At 46.2% G+C, this 18,970-nt stretch overlaps 1 protein-coding gene, 18 non-coding genes and 1 pseudogene across 19 annotated transcripts; all 20 read right to left on the reverse strand.

The window, feature by feature from the left end:
* Positions 1-3,669: 3,669 nt before the first annotated feature.
* Positions 3,670-18,321, reverse strand: LOC139688680 (RNA polymerase-associated protein CTR9 homolog). The gene is made up of 2 exons (XM_071586248.1): positions 17,882-18,321; positions 3,670-4,156 (listed from the first exon to the last, which is right to left on the reverse strand). The coding sequence occupies exons 1-2, from the start codon at positions 18,319-18,321 to the stop codon at positions 3,670-3,672; spliced, it is 927 nt and encodes a 308-aa protein (XP_071442349.1).
* Positions 4,572-4,690, reverse strand: LOC139688882 (5S ribosomal RNA). Its single transcript, XR_011700951.1, has one exon. It is a non-coding gene; the product is annotated as a 5S ribosomal RNA (ribosomal RNA).
* LOC139688884 (5S ribosomal RNA) lies at positions 5,080-5,198 on the reverse strand. Its single transcript, XR_011700953.1, has one exon. It is a non-coding gene; the product is annotated as a 5S ribosomal RNA (ribosomal RNA).
* On the reverse strand, positions 5,588-5,706 carry LOC139688885 (5S ribosomal RNA). The gene has a single exon (XR_011700954.1). It is a non-coding gene; the product is annotated as a 5S ribosomal RNA (ribosomal RNA).
* Positions 6,096-6,214, reverse strand: LOC139689145 (5S ribosomal RNA). The gene has a single exon (XR_011701202.1). It is a non-coding gene; the product is annotated as a 5S ribosomal RNA (ribosomal RNA).
* Positions 6,604-6,722, reverse strand: LOC139688886 (5S ribosomal RNA). The gene has a single exon (XR_011700955.1). It is a non-coding gene; the product is annotated as a 5S ribosomal RNA (ribosomal RNA).
* LOC139688887 (5S ribosomal RNA) lies at positions 7,112-7,230 on the reverse strand. The gene has a single exon (XR_011700956.1). It is a non-coding gene; the product is annotated as a 5S ribosomal RNA (ribosomal RNA).
* On the reverse strand, positions 7,620-7,738 carry LOC139688888 (5S ribosomal RNA). Its single transcript, XR_011700957.1, has one exon. It is a non-coding gene; the product is annotated as a 5S ribosomal RNA (ribosomal RNA).
* LOC139688889 (5S ribosomal RNA) lies at positions 8,128-8,246 on the reverse strand. The gene has a single exon (XR_011700958.1). It is a non-coding gene; the product is annotated as a 5S ribosomal RNA (ribosomal RNA).
* On the reverse strand, positions 8,798-8,915 carry LOC139688704 (5S ribosomal RNA). Its single transcript, XR_011700802.1, has one exon. It is a non-coding gene; the product is annotated as a 5S ribosomal RNA (ribosomal RNA).
* Positions 9,305-9,423, reverse strand: LOC139688890 (5S ribosomal RNA). Its single transcript, XR_011700959.1, has one exon. It is a non-coding gene; the product is annotated as a 5S ribosomal RNA (ribosomal RNA).
* LOC139689146 (5S ribosomal RNA) lies at positions 9,813-9,931 on the reverse strand. The gene has a single exon (XR_011701203.1). It is a non-coding gene; the product is annotated as a 5S ribosomal RNA (ribosomal RNA).
* On the reverse strand, positions 10,321-10,439 carry LOC139688891 (5S ribosomal RNA). The gene has a single exon (XR_011700960.1). It is a non-coding gene; the product is annotated as a 5S ribosomal RNA (ribosomal RNA).
* On the reverse strand, positions 10,829-10,947 carry LOC139688892 (5S ribosomal RNA). The gene has a single exon (XR_011700961.1). It is a non-coding gene; the product is annotated as a 5S ribosomal RNA (ribosomal RNA).
* LOC139688893 (5S ribosomal RNA) lies at positions 11,337-11,455 on the reverse strand. The gene has a single exon (XR_011700962.1). It is a non-coding gene; the product is annotated as a 5S ribosomal RNA (ribosomal RNA).
* On the reverse strand, positions 11,845-11,963 carry LOC139688896 (5S ribosomal RNA). The gene has a single exon (XR_011700964.1). It is a non-coding gene; the product is annotated as a 5S ribosomal RNA (ribosomal RNA).
* LOC139688897 (5S ribosomal RNA) lies at positions 12,353-12,471 on the reverse strand. Its single transcript, XR_011700965.1, has one exon. It is a non-coding gene; the product is annotated as a 5S ribosomal RNA (ribosomal RNA).
* Positions 12,861-12,979, reverse strand: LOC139688898 (5S ribosomal RNA). Its single transcript, XR_011700966.1, has one exon. It is a non-coding gene; the product is annotated as a 5S ribosomal RNA (ribosomal RNA).
* On the reverse strand, positions 13,369-13,487 carry LOC139689197 (5S ribosomal RNA). Its single transcript, XR_011701253.1, has one exon. It is a non-coding gene; the product is annotated as a 5S ribosomal RNA (ribosomal RNA).
* On the reverse strand, positions 13,887-13,985 carry LOC139688724 (5S ribosomal RNA; annotated as a pseudogene).
* Positions 18,322-18,970: the final 649 nt, after the last annotated feature.

Raw genomic sequence — 18,970 nt, forward strand, 5'->3', positions numbered from 1 at the left:
AAGGATGATATAAGTATGAACCACTTATGAACTATAAGCATTCGGAAAGTGTTCACCGTCACATAACTTAGGGAACATTTTCCTTACTTGAATTAACAATACAAGATCCTTTATAGGGAACAAAATGATTACAATGAAATCAAGCCAATTATAAATAGTCAAATTTTTTTTAAACATCCCCTTTGCGTCTTTTTTTCACAGTTAAACATTAATGATACATTGTTTACATTATTATCTGCTCTTATTTATTGAACGTATTCCCTTTATTCACATACTTGTTATCGGTAATATATTTCCTTGCATACATGACAGTTTACATTGAGTCCAAGACCAATTTTCTTTAAACTTGTTATTCTTTCATGACTTCTTTTTTTACCATTTGTTCTACTTTCTTCCAATATGGCTGTAATCGGCCCGGTAGGTTTTTGCTCTCTTTTTTCACTTGTTCCCACCAACTTTCTATATCTATTTTAACCCACTTGTGTACCGTAAGAAGGTGCTGTCCAATCAGCCAGCACATTGTTTCCATTTTCACGCGGGGAAAGATGTTGAAATCCAGAATCATCATATTCCTATTTCCTATCTCCTTTTCTCCAAAGGTGTTTAATTCTCTAAATGTTCTTTTTATTAGGCACCACCTCCTCCTTGAGATGGTGCATTCGAACACCCTGTGGTCTTGTGTGTCGGCTTTGTCACAGTATTCGCATTCGTTCCTGCTTGTTAGATACATGTTTTGTTTCACTTGCTGGGTGGTCACTATATAGTTTGCGAATAGGAATAGGACGCTCTTTGTCCTTAGGGTCATGGCTATTTCGTTGATGTTCTTCCACACTCTCTTCCAATTTACCGATAGGATGTGCTTTTCGATGTTGATTCGGTGGTTGTCGTCGCTTCTGAGTTGTCGGTAAAGGCACTTGGTGGTGGCTGTCACTCCTCTCGGCATCTTTTCTACTAAGTCCTTAACTTTCCTGATAGTTTTCATCAGCAGTCTATCCTGCCCTGGTGCACCCCATGCCGCCTTTAGCAGATCTTTTGAATGTTGACAGTCGTCGGATAGGATGTTTATTACTGTCTTTGCATAGAGTGCCAGGGCTTTGTCCCGCACGTCGATCAGCCCTAGGCCCCCCTTCCCCTTGGGTAGACAGGCCTGGCTCTTTGCTACTCTTAGCAAATGCCCTCCCCAAAGGTATTGCGTTGCTATTTTCGTCAATAGAGCCCCATGTTTTTCTGGCAACGGGAAAATCAGTGCGGCGTACCATGCCTTGGATAATAACAATGCGTTTATCGCAAGGACTTTCTGATGTATGTTTAGGTCCCTGTCTCTCAATTGCGCTAATGTTCCTTTTATCATTCTCGTTGCCTTTTCCCATACTGCGTTTGTCGTCTCCGTGGAAGTCCTACTCCATGGAATGCCCAGAATGTCCATCGAGGTCACCTCTTTCCATTCACTGGTCGCGGTGAAGTCGGCGTCTTTTATTGTCAAGGCCTTTGTCTTTTCCATGTTTACTTTTTGCCCGCTTTCCTCCTCATATTCCTTTAATGATTTCCCTATTACATGAATTTCCGCTTGATCTTGGGCGAAGATCGTTACGTCGTCCGCATAAGCCACCGCGGACACTTTTCCGTTCCCCGCCGGGATTCCTTTAATGTTTCTGCGAAGACTATGTAGCAGGGGCTCCAGTGATATAGAGAACAGAAGCATCGAAAGCGGACAGCCTTGTCTGATTGATCTTCTCACGGGGAACGACTTTGTTTCGGCCCCCGCGCTCAATTTTACTTTCGACGTGATGTTGTTCGTGAACATTTTTATTGTATTCAAAAACTTTTCGGGGAATCCCATCCTCTTTAATGTGTTCAATACGTGGTTTATGTTCACCCTGTCGAAAGCCTTCTCAATATCTACCGCTACCAGTTTAAGGCCCGCGCCCTGCCTGCTCTCGTGGCTCGCGATTGCGTCTCTGATCGTTGTCAGCGCCGTTACAATGTTCCTCCCCTTTCCTACTATGTGTTGGTCTGGCCCGATTATCTTTTCCACGGCTTCGTTGAGTCTGGTTTTAACGATTTTAGCTACTACCTTGTAATCGGCGTTGAGGAGGGTGATGGGTCTGTAGTCATTTAGGCTCCTTGGCTCTTTTCTTTTCGGCACTAGGACAATTTTCCCCTCTCTTTGGGTCGTGGTGAGGGTGCCATTTTGGAGGATGTTCTCTATCGCTGGAATGATTAAATCCTTCAGCTCTTCCCAGAATTCTACGTAGAATTCAAAAGGGATACCGTCGGTACCCGGGGACCTCCCCTTGGGGAGCCATCTCATAGCATCCTCGCACTCCTCCCTTGTGATTCTTTCCGCCATCCTCTCTGCCACCTCCACTGGCAGTTGGGGGAGTGGCGTGAGATTTTCTGTCTCTTCCTTGAGTGATGTGTCCTCCCCAGAAAGGAGAGTCTCAAAATGGTGGCATACATGCTCTATGATTTCTCTCTCTTCTTTTAACCTCGTTCCGTTCTCGTTCAAAATGCCGTTTTTGAGTAAGTTGTTGGCGCAATCCTTTAACCTCCTCCCCAGATAATACACCGAGGCATGTTCTTCTGGCAAACATATTTTGCTTCTGTGCCATGTTGATATTTTCGCCCTTTCCTCTTCCATTCCGAAGATTTTCCTTTTTAGTTCTTTTATCTCCCCCCAGTTGCTCCGTTCCCTTTCTCTCGTCTTTAGGCTCTCCTCGAGCGCTTCTCTGTAAAAAGCCATGGTTTCCCTGATTTCTTCGGCTCTCTCCCTGTGCAGTTGTGCGAAAAGGTTTCTTATTTTTACTTTGGAGTTTTCCCACCTTTCGCTTGGATCCAATCCTCTCCAGCTTTCCTCCCATCGCTGGATGTTTTCTTTCAGTATGGCTCTGGTGTCTTTCTCATATAGCAGCTCGACGTTCATCCTCCACTCCTTTTTCCTTGGCTGATGCCTCGTCCTGCTTTGGGATCCATCGACCGATATAATAACTGCGCAGTGGTCGGAGCATGCCACTGGAAGAACCGCATAGGAGGATATATGGGTTTTCAAGTCGTAGGATGCGTAAAAGCGGTCCTGCCTTGTTGCCCATTTGTCGCCGTAGATGGTGTACGGAAGGTTATCTTTTGTGCTTGTTAATCTGTTTGCGTCAGTGGCTCTGAGGTTTTTAACTATCGATTTTAGGGGACCACACAGTGGGTATTTTGCTCCTCCTCCATCGTTGTTTTGGCTATCTTTCTCGTCTATGATTGCGTTAAAATCACCCCCTAACAGTGCCATTCCTTGGAAGTCGCTCAGCAGGGGCAGGAGGTCCCGCGAGTAAAATTCCCTCCTCTCCTGAAGTTTCCTGGTGCCGGCCGGGCCGTACACATTTATTATCCTTATCCCAAGGATCGTCATGGCCATCGCCCTCCCGGATGGTAGCATTGTCATTTTTTCTCCGGTGATGTTTCTTTTTAACATGATCGCAGTGCCTCTTTCCCGCTCTTGGTTGTTTATATAGATCTCCGCCGGGCCCGTTTCCCAATGTACACTCACCATGACCTCTTGCAATAGTAGGATGTCCAGGTCTTCTCTTTTAAATAGGTCGAATACTTTTTCTATTCTGTTTTTACTTGTAACCCCACATACATTAAGCGTGCCTATTCTCAATTTTGGGTTCAATGTGTAATTCATTGGGATTCCGGATTCGGGGTTCCCATTTGCTTCCCCTTATCATTCCCTGTATTTTTTGCATCCCTTTTCCATTTGGCTTCCTTCATATATGCGTACCTCACCGCTATCTCCTGGAGTCCGACGCTTAGGCTGTTCTTTCCTTTGTCCTTCTTCTTCGTCTTCTGTCTCTGCTCGGTCGTTTCCGCCTTGCCCCCTCTCCCGGATCTCCTCGGGGCCTCGTCCTGGTCCCCGGTGTCGCTGCTCCCGTTGTCCTTGGCGTCGGAGTCCTCGCTCTCGTCCCCGCCGAGCCCAAACTTCCTCCCGCTGTCATCCTCGCCACCACCGCGCTTCCGACGTCCCTCCACCTCCCTCCAGGGGTGACCGCTGGTCGACGCGTTGTCCTCCGGGTCTTCTTCCCTCCTCCGCTCCTCAGCCTCTTCCTCATGCTGTTTGCCCTCCCCTTCGCGTAACGTCACAGATAACCCTTTCCCGAGACCCTTGTCGCTAAAAGGGGTTACCGGCCGTTGGCAATTTCCACCACTCTCGAGTTAACTATTTTAGCAATATCAAGCCCGCAAACACTTGCAACGACGCGACACGACGTCTATTTTCTTGCCCACGGCTTGCATACATCGGGCCGTCCACGACCATACTATATGATGGCGGGAGACGGAGGTAATTTGCCATCTCAAAACGAACTTTGGATAAATGTGGAAGAGATACGGGTTACTACAGCACATAATGCATTGCCCCAAGAGAGCTGGTCGCATCTAGATGAAATGGAATGGTGTCAAAAGGGAACATACCAATTCAAAATCACGCATGCAATGTCTGGCATTGCAAAATAAATTATTTGAAAAAAATTTAAAACATCAGAGAATGCCTCAAAATACGTTCGTTTCGGAAAAAAAATATTGAAAGCCAACGGCACCCGGTGTTCCCAGGCGGTCACCCATCCAAGTACTATCCGGGCCCGATGCTGCTTAACTTCGGTGATCGGACGAGAACCGGTGTATTCAGCGTGGTATGGCCGTTGGCATTTTCCAACACTCTCGAGTCAACTATTTTAGCAATATCAAGCCCGCAAACACTTGCAACGACGCGACACGACGTCTATTTTCTTGCCCACGGCTTGCATACATCGGGCCGTCCACGACCATACTATATGATGGCGGGAGACGGAGGTAATTTGCCATCTCAAAACGAACTTTGGATAAATGTGGAAGAGATACGGGTTACTACAGCACCAATGCATTGCCCCAAGAGAGCTGGTCGCATCTAGATGAAATGGAATGGTGTCAAAAGGGAACATACCAATTCAAAATCACGCATGCAATGTCTGGCATTGCAAAATAAATTATTTGAAAAAAATTAAAAACATCAGAGAATGCCTCAAAATACGTTCGTTTCGGAAAAAAAATATTGAAAGCCAACGGCACCCGGTGTTCCCAGGCGGTCACCCATCCAAGTACTATCCGGGCCCGATGCTGCTTAACTTCGGTGATCGGACGAGAACCGGTGTATTCAGCGTGGTATGGCCGTTGGCATTTTCCAACACTCTCGAGTCAACTATTTTAGCAATATCAAGCCCGCAAACACTTGCAACGACGCGACACGACGTCTATTTTCTTGCCCACGGCTTGCATACATCGGGCCGTCCACGACCATACTATATGATGGCGGGAGACGGAGGTAATTTGCCATCTCAAAACGAACTTTGGATAAATGTGGAAGAGATACGGGTTACTACAGCACCAATGCATTGCCCCAAGAGAGCTGGTCGCATCTAGATGAAATGGAATGGTGTCAAAAGGGAACATACCAATTCAAAATCACGCATGCAATGTCTGGCATTGCAAAATAAATTATTTGAAAAAAATTAAAAACATCAGAGAATGCCTCAAAATACGTTCGTTTCGGAAAAAAAATATTGAAAGCCAACGGCACCCGGTGTTCCCAGGCGGTCACCCATCCAAGTACTATCCGGGCCCGATGCTGCTTAACTTCGGTGATCGGACGAGAACCGGTGTATTCAGCGTGGTATGGCCGTTGGCAATTTCCACCACTCTCGAGTCAACTATTTTAGCAATATCAAGCCCGCAAACACTTGCAACGACGCGACACGACGTCTATTTTCTTGCCCACGGCTTGCATACATCGGGCCGTCCACGACCATACTATATGATGGCGGGAGACGGAGGTAATTTGCCATCTCAAAACGAACTTTGGATAAATGTGGAAGAGATACGGGTTACTACAGCACCAATGCATTGCCCCAAGAGAGCTGGTCGCATCTAGATGAAATGGAATGGTGTCAAAAGGGAACATACCAATTCAAAATCACGCATGCAATGTCTGGCATTGCAAAATAAATTATTTGAAAAAAATTAAAAACATCAGAGAATGCCTCAAAATACGTTCGTTTCGGAAAAAAAATATTGAAAGCCAACGGCACCCGGTGTTCCCAGGCGGTCACCCATCCAAGTACTATCCGGGCCCGATGCTGCTTAACTTCGGTGATCGGACGAGAACCGGTGAATTCAGCGTGGTATGGCCGTTGGCAATTTCCACCACTCTCGAGTTAACTATTTTAGCAATATCAAGCCCGCAAACACTTGCAACGACGCGACACGACGTCTATTTTCTTGCCCACGGCTTGCATACATCGGGCCGTCCACGACCATACTATATGATGGCGGGAGACGGAGGTAATTTGCCATCTCAAAACGAACTTTGGATAAATGTGGAAGAGATACGGGTTACTACAGCACCAATGCATTGCCCCAAGAGAGCTGGTCGCATCTAGATGAAATGGAATGGTGTCAAAAGGGAACATACCAATTCAAAATCACGCATGCAATGTCTGGCATTGCAAAATAAATTATTTGAAAAAAATTTAAAACATCAGAGAATGCCTCAAAATACGTTCGTTTCGGAAAAAAAATATTGAAAGCCAACGGCACCCGGTGTTCCCAGGCGGTCACCCATCCAAGTACTATCCGGGCCCGATGCTGCTTAACTTCGGTGATCGGACGAGAACCGGTGTATTCAGCGTGGTATGGCCGTTGGCATTTTCCAACACTCTCGAGTCAACTATTTTAGCAATATCAAGCCCGCAAACACTTGCAACGACGCGACACGACGTCTATTTTCTTGCCCACGGCTTGCATACATCGGGCCGTCCACGACCATACTATATGATGGCGGGAGACGGAGGTAATTTGCCATCTCAAAACGAACTTTGGATAAATGTGGAAGAGATACGGGTTACTACAGCACCAATGCATTGCCCCAAGAGAGCTGGTCGCATCTAGATGAAATGGAATGGTGTCAAAAGGGAACATACCAATTCAAAATCACGCATGCAATGTCTGGCATTGCAAAATAAATTATTTGAAAAAAATTAAAAACATCAGAGAATGCCTCAAAATACGTTCGTTTCGGAAAAAAAATATTGAAAGCCAACGGCACCCGGTGTTCCCAGGCGGTCACCCATCCAAGTACTATCCGGGCCCGATGCTGCTTAACTTCGGTGATCGGACGAGAACCGGTGTATTCAGCGTGGTATGGCCGTTGGCATTTTCCAACACTCTCGAGTCAACTATTTTAGCAATATCAAGCCCGCAAACACTTGCAACGACGCGACACGACGTCTATTTTCTTGCCCACGGCTTGCATACATCGGGCCGTCCACGACCATACTATATGATGGCGGGAGACGGAGGTAATTTGCCATCTCAAAACGAACTTTGGATAAATGTGGAAGAGATACGGGTTACTACAGCACCAATGCATTGCCCCAAGAGAGCTGGTCGCATCTAGATGAAATGGAATGGTGTCAAAAGGGAACATACCAATTCAAAATCACGCATGCAATGTCTGGCATTGCAAAATAAATTATTTGAAAAAAATTAAAAACATCAGAGAATGCCTCAAAATACGTTCGTTTCGGAAAAAAAATATTGAAAGCCAACGGCACCCGGTGTTCCCAGGCGGTCACCCATCCAAGTACTATCCGGGCCCGATGCTGCTTAACTTCGGTGATCGGACGAGAACCGGTGTATTCAGCGTGGTATGGCCGTTGGCAATTTCCACCACTCTCGAGTCAACTATTTTAGCAATATCAAGCCCGCAAACACTTGCAACGACGCGACACGACGTCTATTTTCTTGCCCACGGCTTGCATACATCGGGCCGTCCACGACCATACTATATGATGGCGGGAGACGGAGGTAATTTGCCATCTCAAAACGAACTTTGGATAAATGTGGAAGAGATACGGGTTACTACAGCACCAATGCATTGCCCCAAGAGAGCTGGTCGCATCTAGATGAAATGGAATGGTGTCAAAAGGGAACATACCAATTCAAAATCACGCATGCAATGTCTGGCATTGCAAAATAAATTATTTGAAAAAAATTAAAAACATCAGAGAATGCCTCAAAATACGTTCGTTTCGGAAAAAAAATATTGAAAGCCAACGGCACCCGGTGTTCCCAGGCGGTCACCCATCCAAGTACTATCCGGGCCCGATGCTGCTTAACTTCGGTGATCGGACGAGAACCGGTGTATTCAGCGTGGTATGGCCGTTGGCAATTTCCACCACTCTCGAGTCAACTATTTTAGCAATATCAAGCCCGCAAACACTTGCAACGACGCGACACGACGTCTATTTTCTTGCCCACGGCTTGCATACATCGGGCCGTCCACGACCATACTATATGATGGCGGGAGACGGAGGTAATTGGCCGTTGGCAATTTCCACCACTCTCGAGTCAACTATTTTAGCAATATCAAGCCCGCAAACACTTGCAACGACGCGACACGACGTCTATTTTCTTGCCCACGGCTTGCATACATCGGGCCGTCCACGACCATACTATATGATGGCGGGAGACGGAGGTAATTTGCCATCTCAAAACGAACTTTGGATAAATGTGGAAGAGATACGGGTTACTACAGCACCAATGCATTGCCCCAAGAGAGCTGGTCGCATCTAGATGAAATGGAATGGTGTCAAAAGGGAACATACCAATTCAAAATCACGCATGCAATGTCTGGCATTGCAAAATAAATTATTTGAAAAAAATTAAAAACATCAGAGAATGCCTCAAAATACGTTCGTTTCGGAAAAAAAATATTGAAAGCCAACGGCACCCGGTGTTCCCAGGCGGTCACCCATCCAAGTACTATCCGGGCCCGATGCTGCTTAACTTCGGTGATCGGACGAGAACCGGTGTATTCAGCGTGGTATGGCCGTGGCATTTTCCAACACTCTCGAGTCAACTATTTTAGCAATATCAAGCCCGCAAACACTTGCAACGACGCGACACGACGTCTATTTTCTTGCCCACGGCTTGCATACATCGGGCCGTCCACGACCATACTATATGATGGCGGGAGACGGAGGTAATTTGCCATCTCAAAACGAACTTTGGATAAATGTGGAAGAGATACGGGTTACTACAGCACCAATGCATTGCCCCAAGAGAGCTGGTCGCATCTAGATGAAATGGAATGGTGTCAAAAGGGAACATACCAATTCAAAATCACGCATGCAATGTCTGGCATTGCAAAATAAATTGTTTGAAAAAAATTTAAAACATCAGAGAATGCCTCAAAATACGTTCGTTTCGGAAAAAAAATATTGAAAGCCAACGGCACCCGGTGTTCCCAGGCGGTCACCCATCCAAGTACTATCCGGGCCCGATGCTGCTTAACTTCGGTGATCGGACGAGAACCGGTGTATTCAGCGTGGTATGGCCGTTGGCAATTTCCACCACTCTCGAGTCAACTATTTTAGCAATATCAAGCCCGCAAACACTTGCAACGACGCGACACGACGTCTATTTTCTTGCCCACGGCTTGCATACATCGGGCCGTCCACGACCATACTATATGATGGCGGGAGACGGAGGTAATTTGCCATCTCAAAACGAACTTTGGATAAATGTGGAAGAGATACGGGTTACTACAGCACCAATGCATTGCCCCAAGAGAGCTGGTCGCATCTAGATGAAATGGAATGGTGTCAAAAGGGAACATACCAATTCAAAATCACGCATGCAATGTCTGGCATTGCAAAATAAATTATTTGAAAAAAATTAAAAACATCAGAGAATGCCTCAAAATACGTTCGTTTCGGAAAAAAAATATTGAAAGCCAACGGCACCCGGTGTTCCCAGGCGGTCACCCATCCAAGTACTATCCGGGCCCGATGCTGCTTAACTTCGGTGATCGGACGAGAACCGGTGAATTCAGCGTGGTATGGCCGTTGGCAATTTCAACCACTCTCGAGTCAACTATTTTAGCAATATCAAGCCCGCAAACACTTGCAACGACGCGACACGACGTCTATTTTCTTGCCCACGGCTTGCATACATCGGGCCGTCCACGACCATACTATATGATGGCGGGAGACGGAGGTAATTTGCCATCTCAAAACGAACTTTGGATAAATGTGGAAGAGATACGGGTTACTACAGCACCAATGCATTGCCCCAAGAGAGCTGGTCGCATCTAGATGAAATGGAATGGTGTCAAAAGGGAACATACCAATTCAAAATCACGCATGCAATGTCTGGCATTGCAAAATAAATTATTTGAAAAAAATTAAAAACATCAGAGAATCCCTCAAAATACGTTCGTTTCGGAAAAAAAATATTGAAAGCCAACGGCACCCGGTGTTCCCAGGCGGTCACCCATCCAAGTACTATCCGGGCCCGATGCTGCTTAACTTCGGTGATCGGACGAGAACCGGTGTATTCAGCGTGGTATGGCCGTTGGCAATTTCCACCACTCTCGAGTCAACTATTTTAGCAATATCAAGCCCGCAAACACTTGCAACGACGCGACACGACGTCTATTTTCTTGCCCACGGCTTGCATACATCGGGCCGTCCACGACCATACTATATGATGGCGGGAGACGGAGGTAATTTGCCATCTCAAAACGAACTTTGGATAAATGTGGAAGAGATACGGGTTACTACAGCACCAATGCATTGCCCCAAGAGAGCTGGTCGCATCTAGATGAAATGGAATGGTGTCAAAAGGGAACATACCAATTCAAAATCACGCATGCAATGTCTGGCATTGCAAAATAAATTATTTGAAAAAAATTAAAAACATCAGAGAATGCCTCAAAATACGTTCGTTTCGGAAAAAAAATATTGAAAGCCAACGGCACCCGGTGTTCCCAGGCGGTCACCCATCCAAGTACTATCCGGGCCCGATGCTGCTTAACTTCGGTGATCGGACGAGAACCGGTGTATTCAGCGTGGTATGGCCGTTGGCAATTTCCACCACTCTCGAGTCAACTATTTTAGCAATATCAAGCCCGCAAACACTTGCAACGACGCGACACGACGTCTATTTTCTTGCCCACGGCTTGCATACATCGGGCCGTCCACGACCATACCATATGATGGCGGGAGACGGAGGTAATTTGCCATCTCAAAACGAACTTTGGATAAATGTGGAAGAGATACGGGTTACTACAGCACCAATGCATTGCCCCAAGAGAGCTGGTCGCATCTAGATGAAATGGAATGGTGTCAAAAGGGAACATACCAATTCAAAATCACGCATGCAATGTCTGGCATTGCAAAATAAATTATTTGAAAAAAATTTAAAACATCAGAGAATGCCTCAAAATACGTTCGTTTCGGAAAAAAAATATTGAAAGCCAACGGCACCCGGTGTTCCCAGGCGGTCACCCATCCAAGTACTATCCGGGCCCGATGCTGCTTAACTTCGGTGATCGGACGAGAACCGGTGTATTCAGCGTGGTATGGCCGTTGGCAATTTCCACCACTCTCGAGTCAACTATTTTAGCAATATCAAGCCCGCAAACACTTGCAACGACGCGACACGACGTCTATTTTCTTGCCCACGGCTTGCATACATCGGGCCGTCCACGACCATACTATATGATGGCGGGAGACGGAGGTAATTTGCCATCTCAAAACGAACTTTGGATAAATGTGGAAGAGATACGGGTTACTACAGCACCAATGCATTGCCCCAAGAGAGCTGGTCGCATCTAGATGAAATGGAATGGTGTCAAAAGGGAACATACCAATTCAAAATCACGCATGCAATGTCTGGCATTGCAAAATAAATTATTTGAAAAAAATTAAAAACATCAGAGAATGCCTCAAAATACGTTCGTTTCGGAAAAAAAATATTGAAAGCCAACGGCACCCGGTGTTCCCAGGCGGTCACCCATCCAAGTACTATCCGGGCCCGATGCTGCTTAACTTCGGTGATCGGACGAGAACCGGTGTATTCAGCGTGGTATGGCCGTTGGCAATTTCCACCACTCTCGAGTCAACTATTTTAGCAATATCAAGCCCGCAAACACTTGCAACGACGCGACACGACGTCTATTTTCTTGCCCACGGCTTGCATACATCGGGCCGTCCACGACCATACTATATGATGGCGGGAGACGGAGGTAATTTGCCATCTCAAAACGAACTTTGGATAAATGTGGAAGAGATACGGGTTACTACAGCACCAATGCATTGCCCCAAGAGAGCTGGTCGCATCTAGATGAAATGGAATGGTGTCAAAAGGGAACATACCAATTCAAAATCACGCATGCAATGTCTGGCATTGCAAAATAAATTATTTGAAAAAAATTAAAAACATCAGAGAATGCCTCAAAATACGTTCGTTTCGGAAAAAAAATATTGAAAGCCAACGGCACCCGGTGTTCCCAGGCGGTCACCCATCCAAGTACTATCCGGGCCCGATGCTGCTTAACTTCGGTGATCGGACGAGAACCGGTGTATTCAGCGTGGTATGGCCGTTGGCAATTTCCACCACTCTCGAGTCAACTATTTTAGCAATATCAAGCCCGCAAACACTTGCAACGACGCGACACGACGTCTATTTTCTTGCCCACGGCTTGCATACATCGGGCCGTCCACGACCATACTATATGATGGCGGGAGACGGAGGTAATTTGCCATCTCAAAACGAACTTTGGATAAATGTGGAAGAGATACGGGTTACTACAGCACCAATGCATTGCCCCAAGAGAGCTGGTCGCATCTAGATGAAATGGAATGGTGTCAAAAGGGAACATACCAATTCAAAATCACGCATGCAATGTCTGGCATTGCAAAATAAATTATTTGAAAAAAATTAAAAACATCAGAGAATGCCTCAAAATACGTTCGTTTCGGAAAAAAAATATTGAAAGCCAACGGCACCCGGTGTTCCCAGGCGGTCACCCATCCAAGTACTATCCGGGCCCGATGCTGCTTAACTTCGGTGATCGGACGAGAACCGGTGTATTCAGCGTGGTATGGCCGTTGGCAATTTCCACCACTCTCGAGTCAACTATTTTAGCAATATCAAGCCCGCAAACACTTGCAACGACGCGACACGACGTCTATTTTCTTGCCCACGGCTTGCATACATCGGGCCGTCCACGACCATACTATATGATGGCGGGAGACGGAGGTAATTTGCCATCTCAAAACGAACTTTGGATAAATGTGGAAGAGATACGGGTTACTACAGCACCAATGCATTGCCCCAAGAGAGCTGGTCGCATCTAGATGAAATGGAATGGTGTCAAAAGGGAACATACCAATTCAAAATCACGCATGCAATGTCTGGCATTGCAAAATAAATTATTTGAAAAAAATTAAAAACATCAGAGAATGCCTCAAAATACGTTCGTTTCGGAAAAAAAATATTGAAAGCCAACGGCACCCGGTGTTCCCAGGCGGTCACCCATCCAAGTACTATCCGGGCCCGATGCTGCTTAACTTCAGTGATCGGACGAGAACCGGTGTATTCAGCGTGGTATGGCCGTTGGCATTTTCCACCACTCTCGAGTCAACTATTTTAGCAATATCAAGCCCGCAAACACTTGCAACGACGCGACACGACGTCTATTTTCTTGCCCACGGCTTGCATACATCGGGCCGTCCACGACCATACTATATGATGGCGGGAGACGGAGGTAATTTGCCATCTCAAAACGAACTTTGGATAAATGTGGAAGAGATACGGGTTACTACAGCACCAATGCATTGCCCCAAGAGAGCTGGTCGCATCTAGATGAAATGGAATGGTGTCAAAAGGGAACATACCAATTCAAAATCACGCATGCAATGTCTGGCATTGCAAAATAAATTATTTGAAAAAAATTTAAAACATCAGAGAATGCCTCAAAATACGTTCGTTTCGGAAAAAAAATATTGAAAGCCAACGGCACCCGGTGTTCCCAGGCGGTCACCCATCCAAGTACTATCCGGGCCCGATGCTGCTTAACTTCGGTGATCGGACGAGAACCGGTGTATTCAGCGTGGTATTTTTTTTTTTTTTTATATTGCATGTATTTCCATTCACAGACATAGTTATTTAACACCATGTGCACCATCTTAAGCGTGCATAAGACCACAGATTGAACATTTTCACAATTGAACAATTCTAAACAAAGGATGATATAAGTATGAACCACTTATGAACTATAAGCATTCGGAAAGTGTTCACCGTCACATAACTTAGGGAACATTTTCCTTACTTGAATTAACAATACAAGATCCTTTATAGGGAACAAAATGATTACAATGAAATCAAGCCAATTATAAATAGTCAAATTTTTTTTTTAAACATCCCCTTTGCGTCTTTTTTTCACAGTTAAACATTAATGATACATTGTTTACATTATTATCTGCTCTTATTTATTGAACGTATTCCCTTTATTCACATACTTGTTATCGGTAATATATTTCCTTGCATACATGACAGTTTACATTGAGTCCAAGACCAATTTTCTTTAAACTTGTTATTCTTTCATGACTTCTTTTTTTACCATTTGTTCTACTTTCTTCCAATATGGCTGTAATCGGCCCGGTAGGTTTTTGCTCTCTTTTTTCACTTGTTCCCACCAACTTTCTATATCTATTTTAACCCACTTGTGTACCGTAAGAAGGTGCTGTCCAATCAGCCAGCACATTGTTTCCATTTTCACGCGGGGAAAGATGTTGAAATCCAGAATCATCATATTCCTATTTCCTATCTCCTTTTCTCCAAAGGTGTTTAATTCTCTAAATGTTCTTTTTATTAGGCACCACCTCCTCCTTGAGATGGTGCATTCGAACACCCTGTGGTCTTGTGTGTCGGCTTTGTCACAGTATTCGCATTCGTTCCTGCTTGTTAGATACATGTTTTGTTTCACTTGCTGGGTGGTCACTATATAGTTTGCGAATAGGAATAGGACGCTCTTTGTCCTTAGGGTCATGGCTATTTCGTTGATGTTCTTCCACACTCTCTTCCAATTTACCGATAGGATGTGCTTTTCGATGTTGATTCGGTGGTTGTCGTCGCTTCTGAGTTGTCGGTAAAGGCACTTGGTGGTGGCTGTCACTCCTCTCGGCATCTTTTCTACTAAGTCCTTAACTTTCCTGATAGTTTTCATCAGCAGTCTATCCTGCCCTGGTGCACCCCATGCCGCCTTTAGCAGATCTTTTGAATGTTGACAGTCGTCGGATAGGATGTTTATTACTGTCTTTGCATAGAGTGCCAGGGCTTTGTCCCGCACGTCGATCAGCCCTAGGCCCCCCTTCCCCTTGGGTAGACAGGCCTGGCTCTTTGCTACTCTTAGCAAATGCCCTCCCCAAAGGTATTGCGTTGCTATTTTCGTCAATAGAGCCCCATGTTTTTCTGGCAACGGGAAAATCAGTGCGGCGTACCATGCCTTGGATAATAACAATGCGTTTATCGCAAGGACTTTCTGATGTATGTTTAGGTCCCTGTCTCTCAATTGCGCTAATGTTCCTTTTATCATTCTCGTTGCCTTTTCCCATACTGCGTTTGTCGTCTCCGTGGAAGTCCTACTCCATGGAATGCCCAGAATGTCCATCGAGGTCACCTCTTTCCATTCACTGGTCGCGGTGAAGTCGGCGTCTTTTATTGTCAAGGCCTTTGTCTTTTCCATGTTTACTTTTTGCCCGCTTTCCTCCTCATATTCCTTTAATGATTTCCCTATTACATGAATTTCCGCTTGATCTTGGGCGAAGATCGTTACGTCGTCCGCATAAGCCACCGCGGACACTTTTCCGTTCCCCGCCGGGATTCCTTTAATGTTTCTGCGAAGACTATGTAGCAGGGGCTCCAGTGATATAGAGAACAGAAGCATCGAAAGCGGACAGCCTTGTCTGATTGATCTTCTCACGGGGAACGACTTTGTTTCGGCCCCCGCGCTCAATTTTACTTTCGACGTGATGTTGTTCGTGAACATTTTTATTGTATTCAAAAACTTTTCGGGGAATCCCATCCTCTTTAATGTGTTCAATACGTGGTTTATGTTCACCCTGTCGAAAGCCTTCTCAATATCTACCGCTACCAGTTTAAGGCCCGCGCCCTGCCTGCTCTCGTGGCTCGCGATTGCGTCTCTGATCGTTGTCAGCGCCGTTACAATGTTCCTCCCCTTTCCTACTATGTGTTGGTCTGGCCCGATTATCTTTTCCACGGCTTCGTTGAGTCTGGTTTTAACGATTTTAGCTACTACCTTGTAATCGGCGTTGAGGAGGGTGATGGGTCTGTAGTCATTTAGGCTCCTTGGCTCTTTTCTTTTCGGCACTAGGACAATTTTCCCCTCTCTTTGGGTCGTGGTGAGGGTGCCATTTTGGAGGATGTTCTCTATCGCTGGAATGATTAAATCCTTCAGCTCTTCCCAGAATTCTACGTAGAATTCAAAAGGGATACCGTCGGTACCCGGGGACCTCCCCTTGGGGAGCCATCTCATAGCATCCTCGCACTCCTCCCTTGTGATTCTTTCCTCCATCCTCTCTGCCACCTCCACTGGCAGTTGGGGGAGTGGCGTGAGATTTTCTGTCTCTTCCTTGAGTGATGTGTCCTCCCCAGAAAGGAGAGTCTCAAAATGGTGGCATACATGCTCTATGATTTCTCTCTCTTCTTTTAACCTCGTTCCGTTCTCGTTCAAAATGCCGTTTTTGAGTAAGTTGTTGGCGCAATCCTTTAACCTCCTCCCCAGATAATACACCGAGGCATGTTCTTCTGGCAAACATATTTTGCTTCTGTGCCATGTTGATATTTTCGCCCTTTCCTCTTCCATTCCGAAGATTTTCCTTTTTAGTTCTTTTATCTCCCCCCAGTTGCTCCGTTCCCTTTCTCTCGTCTTTAGGCTCTCCTCGAGCGCTTCTCTGTAAAAAGCCATGGTTTCCCTGATTTCTTCGGCTCTCTCCCTGTGCAGTTGTGCGAAAAGGTTTCTTATTTTTACTTTGGAGTTTTCCCACCTTTCGCTTGGATCCAATCCTCTCCAGCTTTCCTCCCATCGCTGGATGTTTTCTTTCAGTATGGCTCTGGTGTCTTTCTCATATAGCAGCTCGACGTTCATCCTCCACTCCTTTTTCCTTGGCTGATGCCTCGTCCTGCTTTGGGATCCATCGACCGATATAATAACTGCGCAGTGGTCGGAGCATGCCACTGGAAGAACCGCATAGGAGGATATATGGGTTTTCAAGTCGTAGGATGCGTAAAAGCGGTCCTGCCTTGTTGCCCATTTGTCGCCGTAGATGGTGTACGGAAGGTTATCTTTTGTGCTTGTTAATCTGTTTGCGTCAGTGGCTCTGAGGTTTTTAACTATCGATTTTAGGGGACCACACAGTGGGTATTTTGCTCCTCCTCCATCGTTGTTTTGGCTATCTTTCTCGTCTATGATTGCGTTAAAATCACCCCCTAACAGTGCCATTCCTTGGAAGTCGCTCAGCAGGGGCAGGAGGTCCCGCGAGTAAAATTCCCTCCTCTCCTGAAGTTTCCTGGTGCCGGCCGGGCCGTACACATTTATTATCCTTATCCCAAGGATCGTCATGGCCATCGCCCTCCCGGATGGTAGCATTGTCATTTTTTCTCCGGTGATGTTTCTTTTTAACATGATCGCAGTGCCTCTTTCCCGCTCTTGGTTGTTTATATAGATCTCCGCCGGGCCCGTTTCCCAATGTACACTCACCATGACCTCTTGCAATAGTAGGATGTCCAGGTCTTCTCTTTTAAATAGGTCGAATACTTTTTCTATTCTGTTTTTACTTGTAACCCCACATACATTAAGCGTGCCTATTCTCAATTTTGGGTTCAATGTGTAATTCATTGGGATTCCGGATTCGGGGTTCCCATTTGCTTCCCCTTATCATTCCCTGTATTTTTTGCATCCCTTTTCCATTTGGCTTCCTTCATATATGCGTACCTCACCGCTATCTCCTGGAGTCCGACGCTTAGGCTGTTCTTTCCTTTGTCCTTCTTCTTCGTCTTCTGTCTCTGCTCGGTCGTTTCCGCCTTGCCCCCTCTCCCGGATCTCCTCGGGGCCTCGTCCTGGTCCCCGGTGTCGCTGCTCCCGTTGTCCTTGGCGTCGGAGTCCTCGCTCTCGTCCCCGCCGAGCCCAAACTTCCTCCCGCTGTCATCCTCGCCACCACCGCGCTTCCGACGTCCCTCCACCTCCCTCCAGGGGTGACCGCTGGTCGACGCGTTGTCCTCCGGGTCTTCTTCCCTCCTCCGCTCCTCAGCCTCTTCCTCATGCTGTTTGCCCTCCCCTTCGCGTAACGTCACAGATAACCCTTTCCCGAGACCCTTGTCGCTAAAAGGGGTTACCATGTCTAGATTTCTTCCTATTTGCTTCTCTTGCGCCATGACCAATTTCTTGTCTTCCCCCGCAAGCCGTCGATCACCGCCCTCGATTGAATCGGGTTCGTTATAAAGTCAGCCAATTCGAAATGCCTTACGATAGGAAGGCAACTCTAATAATAAGTCTAAATGACTTAAAAGAAAGTGCTACCGCCCTAGAGGTCCATCGGTTCATCGGTGTCGAGCTCGGGCTTAAGTTGGAAGATTTAGTGGCCATACAATTTGGAATTACAAGAAAATCCATTTATGTGAAACTTATAAACGAAGAATTAGTTGAAAATCTTTTGAGGTCGAAAGGGGGGCCAGTTGACTTCCCATCAGTAGCCGAAAAGCGTGGAACGGCGACGTTGGAGTCAGCGTCTAGCAGGGCAAGCTTTGTTAAGGTGGTGGGGCTCCCCCCAGAAATCCCAAAATTCGAGGTGGAGACGGAATTAGGCAAATATGGAAGAGTGGTATCATACGCGGTAAACAAATGGATAGGCCCTGGGCTATACCCGATCAGCACTGGAACGCGGAATGTGAAAATGTATTTAAAGTCCCCGATTCCGTCATATATCCCGATAGCTGGTCACAGGGCGGTCATACACTACGAGGGACAACAGCAAACGTGCTCGAGATGCGGAAGCACAAACCATCTGCGATTGAATTGCACAAT

The sequence above is a fragment of the Hetaerina americana genome, unplaced genomic scaffold (genome assembly GCF_022747635.1).
Source record: "Hetaerina americana unplaced genomic scaffold, ioHetAmer1.1.p SCAF_216, whole genome shotgun sequence".
In the NCBI taxonomy this organism is placed as follows: domain Eukaryota; kingdom Metazoa; phylum Arthropoda; class Insecta; order Odonata; family Calopterygidae; genus Hetaerina; species Hetaerina americana.

Bases quoted from the DNA above. Each gene is read 5' to 3' on its own strand.
- LOC139688680 (XM_071586248.1), bottom strand. From the start codon at position 18,321: ATGGCGCAAGAGAAGCAAATAGGAAGAAATCTAGACATGGTAACCCCT. The intron at 4,157-17,881 runs GTACGCATATAT...AACCCCTTTTAG, and splicing joins CTCCAGGAGATAGCGGTGAG to CGACAAGGGTCTCGGGAAAG.